The sequence below is a fragment of the Centropristis striata genome, chromosome 15 (genome assembly GCF_030273125.1).
Source record: "Centropristis striata isolate RG_2023a ecotype Rhode Island chromosome 15, C.striata_1.0, whole genome shotgun sequence".
Taxonomy (NCBI): Eukaryota; Metazoa; Chordata; class Actinopteri; order Perciformes; family Serranidae; genus Centropristis; species Centropristis striata.
In genome coordinates, this window is record NC_081531.1 from 12450712 (window position 1) to 12473758 (window position 23047).

General features: G+C 38.1%; 1 protein-coding gene across 2 annotated transcripts in view; it reads right to left on the reverse strand.

Annotated features, from left to right (window-relative positions):
- The window catches only part of LOC131987275 (glucocorticoid receptor-like), an 84861-nt gene extending 69764 nt beyond the window's left edge, over nt 1-15097 (reverse strand). For both annotated transcript variants that reach the window (XM_059352471.1, XM_059352470.1), the window contains exons 1-2: nt 14063-15097; nt 11045-12294 (exon numbers count right to left, since the gene is read on the reverse strand). In XM_059352471.1, the coding sequence (XP_059208454.1) occupies nt 11045-12285 (1241 nt within the window). In that variant the 5' untranslated portion in view covers nt 12286-12294; nt 14063-15097. The remainder of the gene's footprint in view (nt 1-11044; nt 12295-14062) is intronic.
- Between the last annotated feature and the right edge of the window lie 7950 nt (nt 15098-23047).

The window sequence follows — 23047 nt, forward strand, 5'->3', positions numbered from 1 at the left end:
GTCATAAAGACAACATTCATCACCAGTTTTGTGCTTGTTTACAAAAACACAGATATTGAAATACATTCTTCACACAAAGAGATGAACACTGCTGATGATGGCGGAGGGGGAAACGCAAGACTAACAGTGAGGAGTGTGGAATTCAAAATCATGAAAAAATATATAAAAAAGTTATCTTGGATTTTTATTGCACACAAACGAGGGATTTGATTGCATTCAACTAGTATCACAAAAAACAAAAGTATATAACTATACCAGCAACGAAAATATTGGCGAAACCATTGTTGGATGCAGAGATTTCTGCTAGGGTTGGGCAATCGCTTATGCTTTCAGATGATCCAATCATGGTTACTCAAGGTGGCTCAGAGCCGATCAGATCATCATTACATTAACAGCCAGGGGGGAAAGTGCTGCTGTTGCCAAGCCAAATGTCTCAGTGGATCCTGAGAGAAGCATCAGGATCTGTCTGAGTCAGCATCTCAATCTGGAACAAAGAGATTAAACTAGGGCTGGGCGATATATCGATATAAAAGATATATCGATATATTTTTAAATGTGATATGGAATTAGACAATATCGCATATATCGATATAGTTTTTTTTTATTCATTATATATAAATGCTGACCTTACTAGGGTTTATCATATTTAGTTTTTTGTAATCTTCGTTATGCTTTTCTCAAATAAATATATTTATTTCAGAAAAATATTGGCCTATTTTATTTCATAGGCTATTTTTTATTTAAGATATGTTTTTATTTAAATGTGCACTTTATGGAGCATTGATTTTTTTTAAAGGTAACAAATTAAAGGGAAAATGTGAATGAATGCCTGGAGACCATCGTCATTGGCACCATCACCAGTAAGCTTTGAAAATTTTCAGCCAAATGTAGTGTATGTTCAAATGTGGGGGACATTTTTGCATATGCACGCTGAAGACAAAGGTGGAGCCTTTTGTTTTCTTTCTTTTTTTGGTGTTGGTGGTGGGGGCATAGCTTACCACTAACCAGCTTCCTGGGGAAAACCCTGAGATGTGTTCCACTGTACATGGTTTATGCAAATTTTAAGCACCTTTTTGTTTGTTTTTGGTTTTTTATGCATACTTTTCTTTCATTTTTCAGTAGATTCTGAAGAGTTTTTCAGGGATTTTCAAAAAAAAAAATGTATTTCTGCCAGGTACCACATTTAACAAAAAAGTGGATTATACATGACAATCAGACACAATTTATGAGAAAGGCACCTACATAATAATAAAAACAACAATGCCTCTAATAAAAAAGTTTGACCTATTTTTTTTTTTTTTTTAACCCTAAATGGCACTTGGCCCAGAGAGGGCAAAGAGGGCAGCAGCCTGAGCCATTCTAACTGCTAGACACCACACTTCCTGTTTCCTGATAGGGTTGTTGCCAAACATAACAGGCACAATCCTGTGTTTATAAAGAACAGTGAGGCAGCTCAGTCAGGGCTATATTTATGCTCACTCCTGACATATCTGAGCACAGGTTGCCCAACAAGTTTCATGTAAATTATTATTTATAATTAATATTACTTTAAGGCAGTTAATTTCTAGTCCAACTGTTGCAACCTGAGCTAGGTTACACTGGTAAATAAGAGACATCAGGAGGCATATGCACTCACAGTGCTGATGGCCATCACATAATTCATTAGAGGATGGGTTTGGAAAAAATCTTGCTGAAGTCATCCAAGAAGGATCTCGTACGCTATTCTGAGTATTGGTAATCTACACCGAGAGATGCCTCCCAGCTTTCTCAGCCAACCATGCACAGCAATCACATGATGGGCAATGAGGCATTTATGACTGCATATGTTTGTCTGTTCATAGTGCACAGTATGTGGGTGTAATGTGCATACATTACATACAGCAGATGTGTGTTTGGAAATAACACAGGATTTAAGTAAATGAAAGCACAAGTGGCAACTTCTACACACACAGATACTGTTTAACTGACTTTTCTAACAACACAAAGTGATATAATATAGTTTTTGTTTAATGGGGTTTGGCTTAGTTCTTGATGGAGGTTTTTTTTTTTTTTTTTTTTTTAAGTTTAAATCTCTGGAAAATGAGTTTGTTTACAACAGATTCAGACTTTTCATTCAGTTTAAAAAAAATTCACACTTATCACAGAGTATGCATAATTCTTTACATTTTGCACAATAACGACCTGCACATGCCTTTTTTTTGTTGATTTTCAGTTAAATATAATACTATTCTCAACTCCTAGACATTATTTTCTAGCAAAAAGATCCATCAAATTATCAAAATCTGTCAGATATGCAAGTGTATAAGATAAATGTCTGCTTAATTGGCAAATAACGGGTGGCAGTAATGAACTAATAGCAGTCAATAAGAGCTGTTCACCAAGAAGATAAGAACTTGTAGCATAAGAAGGTAAAACTTTTTTAGTTTACAGTTCTACCACAGGATATCATTTTGTGGCCGTTTTCTCTTCACTGTATATGACTTTACATGGAAGATCAAAAGTAAATACTTTGTTAGCAGTTCATTTAAAACATTGCCACACAAATACAGTTATTGTATACATGAAAATGTGCATATCATATTTATGTGTACTACAGTATTGTACAGCATTGACTTTTCCTCATAAACTCTTGTAGAAATCGGAATCTAAAAACCTCAGTGTGATGCACACAAAAAACATCCAGCTTGACAAAACTGGCATTCTTGTACCGTACAGCAAGCAGTCAGTGTAAGCAAAAAAGATCAAAACAGACATTTGTATATCGGAAACATTTCCAAGGTTGACTGCCGTGGTGAAAAACATCTAAACATTTTTCCCAGTGCGGCTCACACTATGACAAAACTCATTTGAAATAAACTGAAATGTTTTGGGTGAGTTGCTAGTTGTGATGTGTCATGTAACAGCAGTGACAATGGCACTTACAGTTTGGACTGTTTCAACAAATAAACATAGCCAAAGCTATTGCTCTGCATGCAAAAATGCTGCAGAACGGGAAGCCTTAGAGGTGTTATTCTCTTCACTTGGTCTAGGAGAGGGTTTCAGCTGTTCATGAGACTAAAACTCAATGTTTCACGAGCTATCTCCATGACATTTGAGCAAATTACATCTTTTTCAGAACTTGGGATTTGGTTCAAAGCTCTAGAAAAAAAGCTTGGACCAATAGAGCTTGAGTTTCTCCAAGATCAAGAATGAACATTAAACACACCTGCCAAGTCAATTTAATAATAATGTGCATTCAAACTGCTACGATTCTCTTTGGAGAATTATTATTACGTAACAGGACACAGAAAATATTCAGAAATTAACTCATGATTGGATACCTTTTTAAGAAGCTTAGCAAAAGCAACACCCATTGAACAGTTGCTCTATGCATAACTGTGTTTTGGCAATCGGCATTTCTTGTGATATTTCTGTGAATAAAAAGTCAAGCTTTGTGCTGCAAAAAAAGAGGTTAAATGAATCATGAGGTCTGTTGCATGGGCCTGAGATATGTTCACAACACCTAACACCAATGTCAAAATGCCAGCAGCCAACAAAATGGCCTTAATAAAGTAACAGCTTGGCTGCTAAGAGGCCTAGACCTCATTTGGCTCACTGCACTACAGTGACCCCAACCGAAGCCTACATCAAAGACCGGGCACAATAGAGCTCCAGAGAGGGACTGAGGCAGACGAGTGACGAGATTGACTGAATGAAAAACTGAATGGAAATGCGTCTTGGCTGATGATCAGAGCTGACATGTCCGCGGTGAGCTGAGGCCACATGTATAAAGCCTCTTTAAGGAGATCTGGAATCAGTTTGATCTTTCAGTTCCACAATGGGGACCAAGTTAGAGACACTGATTTTAAAAATCTGACTATACAGAGGCCTGTCACGATAACACATTTTGGTAACGCTTTATATTAAGGTCCTTGTAATAACCATTAATTAACAAGTAATAAGGCCCTTGTAAGTCCTTACAAGATGCTTATTAACATTATTGTGTGTTTATAAGCTTATATAAGTGTTAATAATGGCATTACAAACACCCATCACCCACCCATTATGTCTTTGCCATGCCTTTATTAATCTTATTTTGTTTGCTTATTGATATTAAAATATACTTTATTGCTCATCTATTATAAGTTAACTATAAGTCAACTATGCTTTTTGCAACTACCGGATCTAAAGTGAGAACAATGCCTTATTACTTGTTAATTAATGGTTATTAAGGACCTTATTATAAAGCATTACCCACATTTTTTACGACGATATATTTTCCCAGAAACTATCACGGTAAACAATAGTATCGTTGTATTGATGTTGTTTTAGTTTTATAACGATATAAGAGCATAATAAGTACATCCTTTTCCAAGGCAATTAATTTTTAAATCTCAAGAATATTAAACATTGGGATTGAAATGTGAAAAAGAAATATATATATATATATAAATATATATATATATATATATATATATATAGAACATAAATAAATAAACTTCAACCAAAACAAATAACATAGATGTTGCAATGAGATAATCATTATGTATTATATTATTTTGTTATTAATATTAACAGCTGGAATGGCTGCTTGGGAAATATAGGTGTTTTTTTTGGCAATTCTTACTGTCTGTCAAACATTTGCAGCATTACTTTAAACACAAAAAAGCACAAAAAGTCAATATATTGACAACTATCGTGTCCATTTTTATGTATCGAACAATAAATCGATATAGTTATTATCGTGACAGGCCTAACTATACACAAGCAGAGAGGATTCACGAATATGTAGCAAAATCCAGCAGGCTTCAGAGTAAGATTTCCCAACTCCGAGATAACAGTAATACCATTATGGTATCACAGCATACCACAGTAATGCAAGGCTTCGCAGCACATTTCCACACTCAACTACAAGTAGCATCCTATATGAACATGTAAGGTCTGAATGACTGATGGGAGAAAAACAAACTAACTAGAAACTGAGACATTCAGACATTCAGATGCAGTGAAAGGTAGCCTTGCATACAGCAAAGGTTATCAGTAAGCCTATTAAGCAAGAGGAACTCAAACAAACACTGTGGATTGAGGTTGGCATAATCTTTGAGATTACAAACCCAGGAAACTGAGTCGACAGACATGAGTCTGACCTAGTTTGGCTTTGGTTCGTTTATCTGCCTGTTGTGAAATGACTATCAAGGACACTTACAGTAGGACTTGAAATTCCATGTGCATGCGAGGCAGGTCGAGACAAAAGCAGGACTGGCTTTGAATCATCGATCATATCTGTTTCTATCGGTATCAAATGTCTTCTTATATGGGCTGAAATTAAACTTTTTTTCTCTTTTACAGAACACATTAAAAAAACTCAGGGTGATATAGAAATGGTGTTTGCTTTTCATCTTATTCATTATTTATTTTACTTTTGTTTGTCTTTATTTTCTGGGTATTCATCTCTAGAAGAGGTTGACATTGTAAAACATTGCGTATATACAATGTATAACAATCAGTGATGGAATGTAACTAAGTACATTTACTCAAGTACTGTACTTAAGTACAATTTTAAGGTACTTGTACTTTACTTAAGTATTTCCATTTGATGTAACTTTATACTTCTACTCTGCTACTACTTTGAGCCAAATATTCTACTTCTTACTTCACTACATTTAGCTGCCAGTTTTAGTTACTTTTCAGGTCTTATTTAGCATGAAAACATGATTAATTTAAAGTGATGGGACATTTTTTTAATTAAACCTCATAAAAGTATTTTAAGTTGTTAAAATGAGCCCTACATTGAGAAAAGTAAACACTGCTCACATAAAAATACCAAAACTAGTTATCCAATAATATATTGGAAAATATTTAACAATCTGGTGGGTCCGTTCTGCATAACGAGTACTTCTACTTGTGATACTTTTACTGAAGTAAGTTTTGAATGCAGGACTTTTACTTGTAATGGAGTAATTGCACAGGGTGGTACAAGTACTTTTACTTAAGTAAGGGATCTGAATACTTTTTCCACCACTGATAATAATGTATAATAATGTTAATATTTTAAGTAATTTGTATAAAAAAGCAGCCACCTGAGTACCCTTGAATTGATATATTAGCTCAAAATTGGTGCACAATCATACCACACATCATCAGGAATCACTGAGCTTTAGCGCTCTGAAATCGATGTGTGTTTGGGTCTCAAGAATGTAAATAATCAAATTATGTCCCGTGCAATAAACTGTGTTCCGTTGTTGTTAATAACATCAGACAAAAGTCTACGGAAATAAAGAAAAAATGATTTTGTTCATTTGCTAATTGTTGGAATTATCATGTGCATAACAGAGTTATGTTAGATTATGATAATCCTCCATGCAATTAACTACTGGGGTGTAAGAAAACATTAATTAACGTTAACGTTCATGTGTAGCACACAGATAGTAGTGCTACAATGTTGGCTGGGACTGATGAATGCAAATGCAGGTCCCTACAAGTACAATTAAAGAAATAGCAATATATTACCTTGCTTACACAATATATTGCAATAAAATGAATCAGAGTTCCTGCTATCATCATATGTATCATATTGCCAGAGGCTTGTGAATCCACAGCCCCATTAATCAAAATGTTAAAATGTCACCAAGACCTCACACGTTATCTCATGATTTCTAGATATGAAAGGTTCACGAATGCTGATGTAAACGATGCAATTCATTCAATCCAGTCACCCAATTTATTGTAGGGTGTTATGACTTTAGTAAATTAATAGCAACAAAAAACCCTGTAATGCAACGCAATGCCCGATAACAACAAAATAATATATCTGTCATCAGTTTCAACAAGCAACAACATGTAGAAAAATGCAGCTGTTATAATAAATTAAGCAGTGCACACAACATCAAATATTCAAACCAAGAGTTGGGTGTAGTTAATTATAACAGTAAACATCATTAACTTGATTATTCTTATTAATGGCATACGCCCAGCCCTCACGTAAGCCAGTGTTTACATTTAAGCTGCAAAAAGTTTCCCTTCTGTGGATCTGTCCTCAAAACCGTGAAGACCATCTACTTTGTTCTGAAGTCTTATTCTGAAACTTCTATCCAGGAAGACCAGACGTCTCTCAGACTGTGATCGGCCTGCAGGAGCCGTTGGCTGCAGATAAACATGAAAGTCAGGTTGTTCTGCTTTTTTCTTTCCCTGAATAGTAAACATTTCCCTTTGGAATGAAACGCCACATAAAATATCATTAAAATAATGTGCAGTGAAACAAAATACCAAACAAATTTTTTGCACCATAGAACACGATGTGCAAAGCATTGCTGCAGAACCTGCTGTGGCCACTTTCATGTGCTTTGTTGCTGCTAACATTAAAGGACCTAATGTGCTAAGATGCCTCCATCAACTTCAGGTTAGGCTTTGTATAAAAAGTTTTTCTATGCACCAGGAGGACATCAAATATTTATTTTATAAAGCATTTGCAAAAATGATTCATTTGGCATTCAAAACTCATTTTAACACCCTCAAAACTTTGAACAAAGGCACGATTTTCATCTCTTAAAAAAGATGCATATGCATGTGGGTGAGTGTTTCCTTTGACATCCTGAATCTGCAGCACACCTCGAACATAAGAGCGTGTGTGTGTGTGTGTGTGTGTGTGTTTGCATGACCTCTTCATGTATACAGCTTTTACATGCCTGTGTGAAATATGCAGAGTTCTGAGAGGCCAACCAGGGGTGAATAGGTGAGAAGATAAAAGTGACAGTTTAAGCAAAGAAAGGCCGCAGCATACCAGAGCAGCTCTGTACACGTGGCCTTCCAGCATCCCTGTGTGTACACACACATACACACACAGGCACAGTCTGTCTAGCTCTGGCACACACCGACGCATGCAGCACAGCAACAGAAAACAATTTACATCAAGTCTTTTTACTGTAGTATGCGTCAGCATGACTCACACATTTTAAGATAAAAAGATTATTAGGTTAAATATACAGAAAGTTGTGTGCTTTACATAAACAATCCAAACTGCATGTAAAGAAAATGTGATGCAGCACACACAAAAATGAAATGAAAAAAAGATCCAATCTCCTTGGAAGGAGTATCATGCTGTATCTTAAACAATGAATCTTAAACAATGTTTCAATGGCCTCATTTCACCCTCTGCATGAAGCAAACAGCATTTGTCCATTTGATTGTCAGTTACATAACAAGAGGCTTGAGCCAAACAACGTGAATGAGCCAAATTGTGCTGCAAATTCCCATAGAACAGCTAGGTGGGCTCAGTGATATGCAGTACATGGAGCCGGTTGCTATGCTGACTCAAATAATGCAACAAAATATTGTATCAGCTTAATGTAATGTGAGGTATGTAGCACACAGCAGTGGATGCTGGTGCTGTAGCTTGTTATTGTATGTTGAATTACATAATCTTGTGAACAGCCCCTTTATATTATGTAATCACATGCACAACAATAATTCCCAGTACTAAGAGGCACCTTGAGCTACCAAACACATTAAGTTTCAGGCAGAGCTGAAACAATTATTCTTGCAATTATATATATATATATATATATATATATATATATATATATATATATATATATATATATATATATATATATATATATTCATCATTACAGACATATCTATTTCTATTTGTATCATATGTTTTTTTAGACTTTTTTTTTTACAGAAAATACATGAAAAACATGTTTGGGATGATTTACAAATGGTGTGCAGTTTTTATTGTACTTTTATTTCTTATTTGTTTAAATGATCAGCAATTGACTGATACGGATACTTATAGTACTGATGTTTATTTAGCTATTTATACAAACATAGGTCCTTTTTCAAGCAAAAATTAAATTAAATTATGACTACTTGCAACATAAGCATGACAAAGATTCAGATTTAATTTTGAAATCCCGCACCTTGTGCAAAAACTGCATCTAATTTCATCAAGTTCTGCTGAACTTAAACTGAACTGTGTTGCAATATGTATGATGAGGATGTATGATGACATGTCATATAATCTAATTCTGTGCAATATATTTGGTAAATCTAGAAAGTTTACTATTTTGATAATCTATGCAGCATAATCATTTCAGAGAATATGATCAGTAAGAAATAAGAAAATGAGAACACTCAATTGTTGCCAGTTGTTTGGACCTTGCAGAGTGTCTGTGTCCTGCACCACAGTATGAAAACACACACCATGCTGGCACAAATTTTTGGCATTACGATTTTGAGTTGATGTTACGCGCTGTTGTTTGATTGAATTGTGATAAAACACTTATTGCCACATCTCGTCTGTCCAGAAAAGCAGAAAAACAACAAAAACACATCATGAAATGGTTCAAATAGAAGCTTATTAAGATGCTATCTTTGCCTTTTTACAAAGCTTTGTCATAATTGCTTGTGGTAGCAATCAAGTCCACAATTATATACATAAAAAGGACATAAAAACAATCTCTTGGTCCTGATGAACCATGACAAAGAGACTTTTCCACAGTTTAAAATGGTCAACAGCCAACAAGCCAGGAGCATATCAGTGTGACAGCAGTGTGATAACAGAAGCTGATACCCGTGTTCATCTTTGACTTGTTTATAAAGCAGCCCGAGCCAAACAACCTAAAAGGCTCTTTGAGAGGACGCCACTGCTCACTTTATTACCCCAGCATTAATCAAACACATCTTGTGATATGCCCATTCAAGCCACAATCACGAAAAAAAACCCCTCATGAAACAGTGAATAAATCTCTCTCTTTCAAAGTTCTACTCGCAGCCAATTCAGCTATCAGATCCGAGCTGAAGTGCAGGCGCGCCCACCAGACACTTCTCCCTCCTCCCTGTGCTGCACTTACATGACTTCTCTCAGAACTCATTTCCCTCGCATTAAACATGACATCCTCAGAAATGCACACATCAATGAATCATTTCCTGTAGGAATGACACATTTATGTAACCCAGTGATATCTTTATAACAAGCGTTGCAACACAAATTTGGAAAAACACCAAAAGGCGGAGAATGAACGGAAGAACTATTTCGACAATTGTGCCCAAAAATATACAGATTTTCAACATCTGACAAAAAGGAAACTGCTCCAGGTTATAGAATCACCAAAGCTGCAAAACACACCTGATTAAAAATTTCAACACTGACGATATTTTCAGGGTAAATGTCACCAACTCAACTAATTATATTCAAGTCCTTATTCCTTGTAACCTGGCAACTAACTGATCACCTTTTCTGCCACCTCTGACAGCATTCAGGTAAATAAAGAAGAATTTAGACCTAAAGTTTATTTTTCATGGCATTCCTTAAATGTGATGTGATGTGGATGAATTGGAGGAATGTGTGTCCTGCTGTGTCTGCCTATTGGCGGAGATGAGTGCCAGATGCCCTCTACCCCAGGGGTGCTAGCACACAAAAAAATGGGAGCGACAAACATATAACAACACCTGAGTACTCTTTTCTGGGTTTATTGAAGTGATGTTTCTTTTGTGCTGAAATCACACAGGAAGACTCAGGCTTAAATGCTGTGAAATACACCGGCCGCTTTCATTTCCCAAATGCACACTCAAAGTGTCCTGCAGGGAACTAAAGTGCCCTGCTACATCCTTCTGAGCTTAATATGATTTCAGTAGCATCAACAGAGGCCAGATATTTTCTGTGATTGCAGGTAATAAAGTGTAAAGAGATTTTTTTTCTTTTTGAGGAGAAAACTATCTACACTTTCTATCAACAATTCTTGCTTATGACTCAGATTATAAAAACAGCATCTAAGAGTATTTTAAGTCCTTTAGGGTCACACTATTATCTGTTGTGAATATCTGAATATTTTTTTCTGATAGTGTTTGGCTGTAGAAAAGGTGGCAAAGAGGTCACAAAATGGGCATTTCACAGTCAAGGCTGCAGTACAGTATAAATAATCGACATCTGAAATTTGCAGTGGAATTTGTACGTAATTTTAAAGCACAGGAAATACTTGAACTTTTTATACCATAAATGAAAACAAACCGCCACAGACACAGAAGTAAACAGAGCAGGTTGAAGTGATTTCCTGAGACTTACCTGGTGAAGTTGACGGAAAAACTTGCCAAGGCCGTGGTGGAGGGGAGCCCATCGTCACCCCTCTGTAACCCGGACTCTCCAAACCTGTTCCCCCTGCCCCAGGCCTCGCCCACCAGAGGCAGGTTTGCGAACATGCTATAAGGCTCCTGGTCTTGTAGGCCCACTGTAGAGGACGGGTTGGCTCTGTAGTGGTAGCTAGTTCCTGCACCGACACCGATCGGCGAGGACATGGCGCCCCCTCCGTGGAGAGAGCTCATGCTGCTCTGGAGACACTGCGGCTGGCAGAAACCAGCGCCGTCCTCCTTCTCCTGTTTCACAACACCGGAAGTACGGATGTGGATGAACGAGTCGTCTGGATCCTTCTCTACCTTGACCATAACGCTGGAGAGAAGCGTCGCAGGCGCCGGCTGTTGATGGTGAAGCGGATGCTGCTGGTGCTGTAGAAGGTGGTGCTGCTGCTGCTGATGGTGTATGGTCTGGTGCTGCCGGTTGGTGCCATTCACATTGGTACAGTTTACTCCGTTACCCACGAGAGGTTTTGTTTCCTTTTCCAAGCCACTGACTGGACCGCCACCACCCCTGTTGTCAAGTAGGATGTTATCCAAGTGTGCCACTTCTGAATCCAACTCAAAAGCACTGATTTCTGGCAGAGAATTAGGAAGGTCCAGGCCTTGCCAAATCTCGTTATCCTCGAGTAGGCGAATGCTGTTGCCATCCAAGTCGCACGGACCACCACTCGTGTGTCCGCTGTAGGTTTCCAAGTCTTTATCCAGAGAAAAACTCCCCTCCTGCTTGATGTTCTGGGGAAACAGGTCTGGCAGAGGGCGGTTACCAAGGACAGAGGAGACCGAGGTGTTGATGACAGAGGTGGACGTCTGGTCCAGATCGGAAATACTCGGTTTCAACAACGGCAAGTTGTCCTCCATGCCGAACACACCGATATCCTGGTGTTGTTTCTGCATTCTGATGATTTTACCTTCCTCCATGTCTGACCCCTCGCGGAGGACATGATGCTGAGGGGACTCAAAGAGGCCACCAAGATCCCCCTGGTCTTTGGTTCCACCCCGTCCATTTGGGGCCACCGCGGGCTGGGGCAGAGACCCGAGGCCGGGCAGGTGAGACACAGACTGGAGACGTGAAGCAGATGTGTCACCTGTATCTCTGCCTACTCTGGCTGCTGTCTCCCCAAATGTCAGGCTGTCGTCTCGATTACCGTTGCGCTTGAGTCCACCCTGATCCATTTCTTTATCCTGACAGGACGGTGAGGGTGAGTCAAAAGTGCACAACACACACAGAGTGAGAGAGAGGGAAGGCACAAGGTTAGGCACAGTGCAGTGTAAATACACAAATATTTGTATACACACAGAAATATTCACTTGCACAGTGATAGGGGTCTTAAAACATCTGCATTAAAATTTGTCATGGTGCAGTTTAAAAGCAGTGGCCATGCAAGGCTCACATATTGCCTCTGCCTATGACATTTTCTGATTTATTAAATTTCTCAAGAAATGACAGCAGTCATATGAAACAGGCCATTTCCTTTCTCTCACACCCACACTGGAGCAATATGGCAAAGGCACAAACAGTAGATAGAAACTCAGGGATAATAGAAAAAATGAGACCACAGCCATTACATAACATAACTGACTATAATGCTCATGTTATTTCTTTGAACTATGCCCTCCACTCAACTCAAGCAGTGTAAAACATGTCCAGGCATAACTTGTGTAACAGGCAGTGCCACTGACAGCCCCACATGTGTGCAACAACATACATCTGTCGAAAGAGATTAACCCACTGTGGGCCTCTGGGCATCTGCAGCCCTCACCAATAACTGTCTGTCTCCATTTGCAAGAGAGAGAGAGAGAGCAAAATTAACATTTCAGGCAAAACTCCATTTAAAAAAGCAGACATTTAGATAAAATTAAATGAATGCGTGTAAAATCATGTGGCAGCAAGATCTGCAAAGAGAAGCTTTATGCATGTAGCTCACTAACTGTTGATCATTAACAAAGATAACTCCCATATCTGTAAGGGTAGAAAACAACTAACCAAGAGGGCTGACAGTGCCTCTGATGTATTTTTTTTTTCTAAACAGGCTTGCCATTTACATGCAGTAAATGTCAAACAGAATAACTATTACCTAGAAATAACGCATTGCTGCGCAGTTAGAGAGGACTGTGTAATTTCCTGAGAATATCTTGATAAATGCAGTGGAGCCGGATTGGCTCTATTTTATCGGTTTGTTGCCTCAATCAGCGGGTCGTGACATTCTCCCTAAGAAGACTACATACATACATGCGGCACATTGAGTATGGTGCCATATAGGCAGCGGTTTACAGCACTTCCTCTGTACATATATTACTGCTCTGTCGTGTGAAAAGTCACGTCCGCGGAATTTTTCATGGTCCTGTGTGTGTTTCAGTGGTTCCCAAACAAACACAAAGAGTGGGTTGTCATTTATGTCACACTCTCTGGTGGAGAATTTGTAAAGATTTTTGTTTTGGTCGCAGGTTTCACTACTTCCCCCGCCCACAGCAGCTGTAATATCGGCTGTGTACCGCAATCAATACTGCATTCAATTATTGACACAATTTTCAAAGAGAGGCGATACATTTTAGAGAAGACAAGTATAATCCTTAGAATATCAACGTAGAAAAGAAAAAGTTTGGTTTCCTGGCTTGCTGTACTGTACTTTTCCCAACAAACAGCATTAGTGCAACCTGTTGGCTGCGTTGGGAAACTGCACTGATCACACGCCTACAGCCGGAGAAGCTGATAAGCTGCCGTTCCGTTGAAGTTTGAGCAACATTTTTTCTTTCTTAAAAAAAAATAAGACGTTTCCTCCGAGCGCTGGTGTTGATAATGTGAGCGGGTGGCACGGTGCAGAGCTGTCAGTGCGCCTACCACGCAGCACCGGGGACGCTCATCGTCGGCCTACCTCTGGATTCGCCCTCTCTTTTAGTTTCCCAGCGACAAAATAAGAAGACAAGTGTTTGCATTAGAAGCAGACCGTACCTGTAGTGAAAGAAAGATGCGCTCCGCCGGTTAGGTCATCTCCTGTCAGTCCAAGTTGGAGAAAAAAAAACGTGAGAAATAACGCAATGTCCACAACCGGTCAGGCTCTCGAATAAAACCCCTTCCTTGCAGTAATGTTGCGTGGTGAAATGTCAACTGGATTTATTGCCGCCTCGCTCCCCGTACAGCATGAAAACATCGTCCGCAATATCAACTATTTTATAACTAAAGTCAACAACGTTGCTGACCTAGCTGGAGCTTGGCGAGATCCTCCGTGTGCGCCGTTTCACCGATCTGTCGATAACTTTTAGCGCACGTCGCCGGTAGGAGGAAAAAAAAGTGATCGATCACTCGCTCGCTCACGATTTTCAGGATGATTCCGCAATGGATCCACAGATCTGCGGCACGATTTGCTGCTCTTTCGCCATTAAACCCGTGAGTACATTAAAGTTATATAATATAGCCGTGCTGCCCTGGCGCACTCAACTGCAAACTCAGGCAGGGCAGGGCGGACAGTTAGTGAAACGCTGTCAAGCTAAAGGGAATGAGTAGAGCGCTTCCGCTTTGTTCTTTCAGTATAAAAGCGTTCTGATTTCAGCAGTCAGAATAATCGTTACATAATAACATATTTGTGAAAAAGTGAACGTTTTAAGCTATTTTAAAATACATGTAGTCACCGTAATTGCATTTTTTGCCAAAACATACGTTATAGTATATATTCTTTCGGTTCTGTTTTTATAGGGCACTTTTTTTTGCTTTTATTTCAAATCGGAAGAATCCAGCTTCCGGTCCCCTTCTGTCTCTCTGTGCACATTTACCGCAGCTGTTAGTTTGACACTTGCCGGTGAACGCCCCTTTCCCTACTGAAACTCTCTCTGCCGAGGAATCTGTCAAAACGTGTCTCCGTAGGCCACCGCTAACCTCCAGACACGAAGGGAGCCAGCTATAGGTAGTAATTTATGTTCCACTGCCGACTCTTAAGACACAGATCCAAGGACTACACATCCCTTTATAGCTTTCAGTTTCCATAGAGTTAATGTCCCTATAGGGGGGTCCTTTTAAGGGTCAAATAAGGTGAGCAAAAAGAAGGGCGGTCCATTGTTCCTCCAAAGGAAAGAATGTATAGGATAATCACATTAGAAGGGCTTTATAATCCTCCTTAAATATTCTTTTTAAGTCTTTTTTTTTTTTTTTTTAATCTTCACAGGAATGGAGTCCTTATTTTTATTATAATTGGGGCTCTCACAATATCTACGAACGAAAATAATTCACAGTAATGTAATAAATTGTTGCTTTATCCGATTAAATTTTGAATAAAAAATATATCTTCAGTTAAATTCATATTTAACCTTTTTTTTTTAATGAATTACACTCAATGTATGACTGTAGGGAGATGAAGAGAGAATATGTTTCCATAACTACGTCAAAGGGGGAAAAATGAGCTAAAAGTTGCTGGAATATTTACACAGTGTAACCATATGCATGTTATTGGCATTTAATATATATATATATATATATATATATATATATATGTATATATATATAATTTCTACTTTTTCTACTTTATCTTGACACCGATAATTTCAGTTAACTTGTTTTTGTTCATGTTCAGTCTTGATCTATCAAGTCCAACCCAGACTGCTGACAATGCTGGTTTTGAAAATACATAATGAAAGTAAATTGTATGAAACCGGTTTATTATGACACCTTGAAGGCCTATTTTAATTCCAGTGTCGTTCATCTCGATTTGTTCCAAGGCCAAAAGACAAATGAGGTGAAAATCATACTGATACTGAGAGACAAGAAGCACCTTGGGAGCTAAAAGAAACGAGGTAGCACACCCAGTATACAGAGTTAAACTCTACGTCCTGTCAATGCAACAAGAACAACCTCCTAACAAAAAACATCTTTGGCACTTTCACATTAAGGAAATTAATCATCCCCCAAGGCCAGCTCTTTCTCCACTATAATAAAGCAGAGATGTAAATGAGGGGCTCAAACACTAGAGCAGAAAGAAAGGGGTGAAAGGCCCATAGCCTGATTTATAATCTTTTACATGGTAACCTACACAAATAATCTCTAGGTAGACAAGACTTTTGTAAATATAATACATTTAAAATGGCATAAAACACAGAGAAGTAGCACAATCTAATATCTAAGCAACTGTGAGCTGCAATGGTTTTGCCTTTTTTCAAATATTAAATTAATTAACATAATTGCATGGTTGCCCATGAAGTTGGAATACAATTTTTTTTTACCTCTTTCCATGAAATGATTGTGACAATGTGATTTATCTTGACATATTAAGTGTATATCTTCTCAAAACTGTATTAATCATTCTCTTACAAACATATCACAGTGAAACTGAAACCACAATTAACTGAGGAGTGTGTCTGAAAACAAAATTATCCCAAATTTATTCCAACTTCAGGACTATAAAATGCAAAAACCAAAGAGGCCTCAAGAGGAACAACATTGTTATGATCTTTTAAGATAGTCCAAATCCTTTTAATATATTTAAAGGGCCCACTTGAACAAAACATAAACTGACAAGTGACCTTTCAGTGACAATAACACTATTATACAATCCTGTTAGTCACCTTCACAAGACAGTTAGTTTCCTGATTTTACCTCAGTGGACCGGAACAAGGACTAATTTGAGTTATCGGGTCTGCAGAGTCAACGTAAGGTAAAGAAGAAGAAGAGAGGAGAGGAAGAGAAGTGGACAGTCCAGGCTGTGCAGACAAGCGCAGATGGCCATGCTGTTCCATCTGCAAGAAAAGGATAGGCAGACGCAAACCAACAGGCCCTTAGAAGAAAGAAGAAAAAGGAAAAGGGGCAGGGGGAAAGAGGGGGGGCAGGTGTGGCCCTCCATGCAAGTCATTCGATTAGAAGGAGCAGAGTGTGTCCTGTGCATGTGGATGTCTCATTAAGAACTAGTGTGGCTGGAGAGAGGCAGGAGCTCCCCAGGGCCTGAGAAAACCACACTGTTCTCAAAACATCTCAGGGAACACTGTGAGTTTTTAAAGGCTGGCTAACAATGGGCGATCCTATTTACTGATGTATAATGAAAACACTGGACGTGTGGTGCTTCATGTGCATGTACGTATGTGCAACTGGGAATTCATGGAGAAGTATGTTACTGTGGCTGTGTAATACATCTTGATCTGTATGCATAGTAGGTTACACTAGTTTAATTGAAGGTGCTGCTCCAGAGACATCTTCATGCAGATATTTATTGATGAACGTACACTCACATGTGCTGGTGCAGTGTGCTCTCCCCGAAAAATCACATTCCCATGCGACAATACTGCATTGTCGATTTCGTTTCAAAACGGGAAACAGATTTTCTCCCGTGTTATGTTTGTTGATGACGTATTACAAAAATATTTCTAATCAAAGTCTGTGGTTTTTCTGTAGTTGGAGACACCTGTTCACGTCCAAAGTAATTCAAAAAGTCAACAATGACTTCTTTAAGTAACAAAAACACTTAATTTAACCCAAATTAAGTCTTTTACTGAACCCAACCAAGTTATTATGTAGCCTAAACCTAATCAATGTGGCATATTACTTTTCTGCGTTGAATCTCTACATTTTTGACCCACGAATAATCTGAATGTGAATGCTTTTGATGCGACCCATTCTCATTGTGACATATGACACTTGACTGCTGTACCCGTTGAAAACCTTTGGCGAATACTGTTTTAAACACTTTAAAAACACTGTGGCTACAATACACGGTTGCTCATGAAGTTTGAATAAAATATTTTTTAACTCTTTATATGAAATAATTGTGACAATGTGATTTATTCTTCCTAGATAAAGTGTATATATTGTCAAAACTTTATCAATCAATCTCTTCTAAACATATCACAATGAAAATGAAACCACAATTAACAGAGGATTGTGTCTGAAAACAAAATTATTCCAACTTTATGGGCGACTGTGTAACTATAAGGAACGTTTAACTGGTTATTATACAGTTAAACTGTGTAATAACCTGCTGGAAAGCTCCGAAGCTGGCAGCAGCAGCCTCTTCCCCAGCCAGCAACATCAACATCGACACCACGCTACTGGAGGCCCACGTCTTTTTGCTGCACTCCTGCCTGCCCGACAGTGGACCTACAAGCTCATTAACATAATTTCAGAGTATCATATCTGAAGTTTGCAGAAATGTAAAAAGGCAACATTTTTTCTGTCAACTGAGCTGCCTGTTGAACTTTGGTTTTGTTTGAAATGTGAAATGTCCACGTTCGAAACTACAATTGTAATACAGAAGAAGATATGTTGACCTCGAAACATGATTGACAATGGCTGCTCATCTGCTTTTAATGTGTTGGTATGTGACTAAATTGCAGGCAAAAGGTGTGTTTGACAGTCAGGTAATTCAAATCACAAACAGGAGTTGCTTGTGGTATGTTTGTGGTATGTTCGTGGCTGATGAAACCCTTTGGCTTAATATCCTGAGGTTTGAGGTATCTGTCTCCACCCAAATACAATGGAAGTGCTCACAATATTAAAACATTTCCTAATAACAAACTAAACTGCAAGGTTCCCCAAGAAACCATGTCCCATTTACTCTGAATAAAACTCAAATGTTGCTGTCAATGTCAATTTTTTTTATAGTCAACTATTGAACATAAAATCAGGAAATGGGGGGGGGGGGGGGGGGGGGACACATGGGAAATGACATGCAACAAATGTCGTGTGCTGGTTTGAACTTTGGATGCAGAGCATCTCTTCCTCAGTGTAATCCAAAAGGGCACATTTCCAATTCTTTGAGCTTTTTAGTTTAATGTCAATGGAAGTAGTAAAAGAGAGCAGAGAGCAAATGCACTCTGTTAGTGGCTGGAAACAGATTTGTTTTAGTTCCTACTTCTGCCAAAATCTCTAACCTTGTTGGCTAACTTGCCAAACTCTGTCCAATGAACAAGCAACTGGTGAGACCTCAGGCCTTTTGTTCAGTCCCCAATAGGTAATTGGGCTGAGTGAGTTTTGAGGCTCGAGCTATTACCACTTTTTCTTCCATAAATTGCCACTCTAGAGCAAATTAATGCAAAAGTACATTGTAAGTACCATTATGATAGTCGTTGCTGCTGCAGTGGTTATTATTAAGTTAGAATTGTGAAGCAAACCTGCTGGGTTACTGATGAATGAACAATTATCAGTTATCCTCAGTGTTGGCAGTCATTACCTTAAGACGATGTGTTTGGTTTCTCCCTCAGCACCTGTTTTCTTTGTGCACAAATTAACACGTTGTGGTTGATTTGGTTGCCCTTTATCATTAGTTGATTTCCTGAGCAGCTATGATGGATCTGCATGTTCAAAACCAATGTTAAATCAGTGTCTTTTAACAATTAAGGAGGAGATAAGGTGCGCAGAGTCAGTAACTTCTTTTAAATCACTCCTTAAAAGCCACTTTAATAGATTTGCTTTTATGCAATTCTTTCTATCTTGCTACTCCTTTTTACTTTTACGCCTTTTACCTTCTAATTCTGTGTATCTGAGAATGTTTTGTGATTGTTCCTACACTGTCTTTTATTGTTTTCTTTTAATGCAAGAATTGCTTTCAGCCTAATGGCATCATTCTCCTTGTAATTAACTGCTCTCTGTCAAAGCACTTTGTAAGCTGTTGTTTTTAAAAGGTGTTATATAAATAAAGTTATTATTATTCATTAATCTTAAAACTGTTTTTGATGTTTTGGCCCATGTTTCATCATAACTGACTAATTATTAACTGTGATAAAAGCAGCGTTGAATAAAGCTCCATATTTAGCTCTCTAGAGCAGATATATGTCTTGTTTTTTTATTGAACCATTAAATGTCAGCGCATGAAGCTGCACAAGCCAATTATTACAGTGCAACACAGGTCAACTTTAAGGTCAAGATGGGATTCAAAGAAAAAATAGTCCCTTACATAACAATTTAGTTATGTCAGACATCGAGGTGGAAGCGAACTGAGGAAGGAAGAATTTCGTTTGAGATGGAAGTAGAGGAAGGAAGGAAGGAAGGAAGGAAGGAAGGAAGAAAGGAAGGAAGGCAGGATTTCTTTTTAAAGTTGAACAAGCATCTCACACCCATTGGTATTTCTTCTCTGACACAGGAACGTTGAGCAAGACAATGAGTAGGAAACGTCTACAGTAGGAAGGATGAAAATGACACAACGAGGAAGGATTTCTAGACTGGCAAACAAGTTGTTGCTCAGCGTGACATGTGGGTCTGTGAGTTTGTGTGCACAAAACGGCCAAACAACTTTGAAGCAGAAACAGCTGCAGTCATCCAAAGAGATCTTAAACTGAAATATCTGGAACTCATCTGACCCGAATATTATCAAGGCCTTATGAGAGCTGATCCATGTACCGAGCTGTTATTTATACTGGATTTTGTCCAGCACATGTTTGATTTAATGCGAATGGAGACATGTACCAAGGCTTTGAACTAGGTATAATAAAGCACACTTCCAAAAAACACACTAACGAGTGTCATTTATAAGTGAAAATGATGTTAAAATGTCTTTACTATAGTTCTTATATAGTCAAACATGGCTACACTGGCCCTATGTGACAGGAAATCTGGATGATAGCTTTCCATTCTTGGATGGGAATTGGCACATGTCCATTATTCTGCCTTGCTGCACAAAAAAAGTGTACTTATGGCTTACATAAGTGCTTAAGTGCTTACAAACACACCTCCACGCCTACAGGAAGTGCCTTACCATATTATCTGGATTAAGCTCTTGTTGTTAAAAGTTTTTTTAATGATTTGTGAAGCAAAGATGGATGAGGGTGAAATGGGTGTGGCAAACTCAAAAGAAAAACACAGTGAGAGCCACAAAGGTTGGACAATCACAGGAAATTATTTCAAGTCAAAGTCATGTCAAAAGGTTAGATTAAAAGGTCGAATTATTCCAGCTATTTCTAAAAAAGAGAAAAAAGTTTTTAATAAAAATGTTAAAAATATATGAATTTATTAATAAATTAATGAATTCAAGTATATTTTTTAAAATCATGGTTACTCTGCTCACAGTCTAATTTTGGTGGCATCTTTCCAACTCTTGAGCATGTGCCAGATTTTTTTCATACAGCACAACACTTGCCCTTTGTACGGTTTAACCTATTTTATCTGATCAGAAAATTAAGAGTAAACATACGAGATTTAAGAAAATGTCGCCGCTTTAAATGCCTGCACAGCATCATTTAATTTTGTTATGTCACAGATTGTATTGATTCCAGACACATAAAAGCTGGTTAGTACACTTCATGAAATCACAGGAAACAACTCAATCATTATTATTCACAGCTTATGTCCAGTTCCTGCTTCAAGTTAAAGTAAGAGAAATACAATTTAATACACAGTTAAAACAGTGTGATATGTAAAACCATATATAATACAAAAAAAATAGAGTCAGTTTAGAAAATGCTATTGCCTACACAAAAAAATCAATTTCATAACGCAGGAGCAAAAACAGGGGCTACACAGCAGCTCTTCTGTGTGGAGTTTGCATGTTCTCCCCGTGTCAGTGTGGGTTCTCACCGGGTACTCCGGATAATCGGTTAACGATAATGGATGGATGGAGCAAGAACAATACAAGCATGTTTTCAGGTTGCAGCATGGAACATTTAATACATTTTCATCTGGAGAATATGTGTTTTAAAATTGAGAAATTTAGGAGGAATCAAATAATGACTGGAATTTATTTAGACTGGAAAAGATCGCAACCTGATGTCTTAAATGTATTGACACTAAATATAAAGAGTAGAGGGCTGGAGTAGTGAGTGAAAAAATATGATAAAATGGGTTGTTATTATCAAGGCAGGAGGAAACTTCTTACATTTATATTGCCACTGTATCACTTTTTGAAGCATACTTTTCATTCTTTTCATGCACACTTTACAACACATTTAGAATACATATGGATTTGTATGCTTCATGTTTAATATGTGCATTTTTAATGGAAGAACTTGATCCTTGCAATAACATATTTAGGCCTGTCTCTGTTTAAATGATGACTGTTAGGAATTTATTGCAATCAAACATAAGAACACAAAAAGCCTTTGCCTTTTCTCTCATCTTATTTCAACCATAAATCAGTTTTATATATCAATCCCACAGCTGTTTAAATAGGACAAAAGGATATATTCTTGGTTGAAATTATGTTTCATGTCAATCTACAGCTCTAGAACTACTGTACTTCAAAACAACATAGGGCTGACACATAGAGACATACAACCAGTCACACTGTCATACATACAGGCAATTAAAACTATAAGCAGCATGTTTTTGCAGTGTGGGAAACCTATGCTGACATGTGAAGAAGATGTAAACTCCACACTGAAGAGCCACAAGCCGTATTTGAGCCTGTGACCCTCATAGGCATAGACTGTATACGAATAGTGGACGTAGTCACTGCCACGTCACCCATTGGTTTGTGGACTACCTGTGTGAAGCATCGAGTTTGGCATTATGGCCATCGCCATTTTTGTTTCTTGAAATGGGAAGAAGCCATATTTGGACTGGGGAGTAGTGAGGGGTGGATCTGGCTGAAAACCAAGGACATTGCACTAGCGACCTGTCAATCACAAGGTAGCCACGCCCCTAATCATACCCTGCTTTATCATGAATTATCTTCTATATTGGACCATTATTTACACAATTAACATCATATTGTCTTGAAGAAGACTTGAAATTTGCAATTGAGACATTAATCTTACCACTAGCATTTTACTGAGGTAATAAATTAAGTGAGAGGTAGTCTCATTTTGTATTGAGATAGATAGGATGGGACCTCTTTTGCAAGACCAGGAGGTTGCTGCCTAGCTGTGAGGCGAAAAAGCTAACCACTCAGTCTGCCAATTGTTGTAATTGTCTACAATTACAATATTAAAAATAAAAGACAGTATGATTGGAAACCTGTTCATATTCTGCATATTCAGATCTTGAGTTTCAGTATCTGCTTTGAATAGAGAGCAAGGCATGAAGCTATAA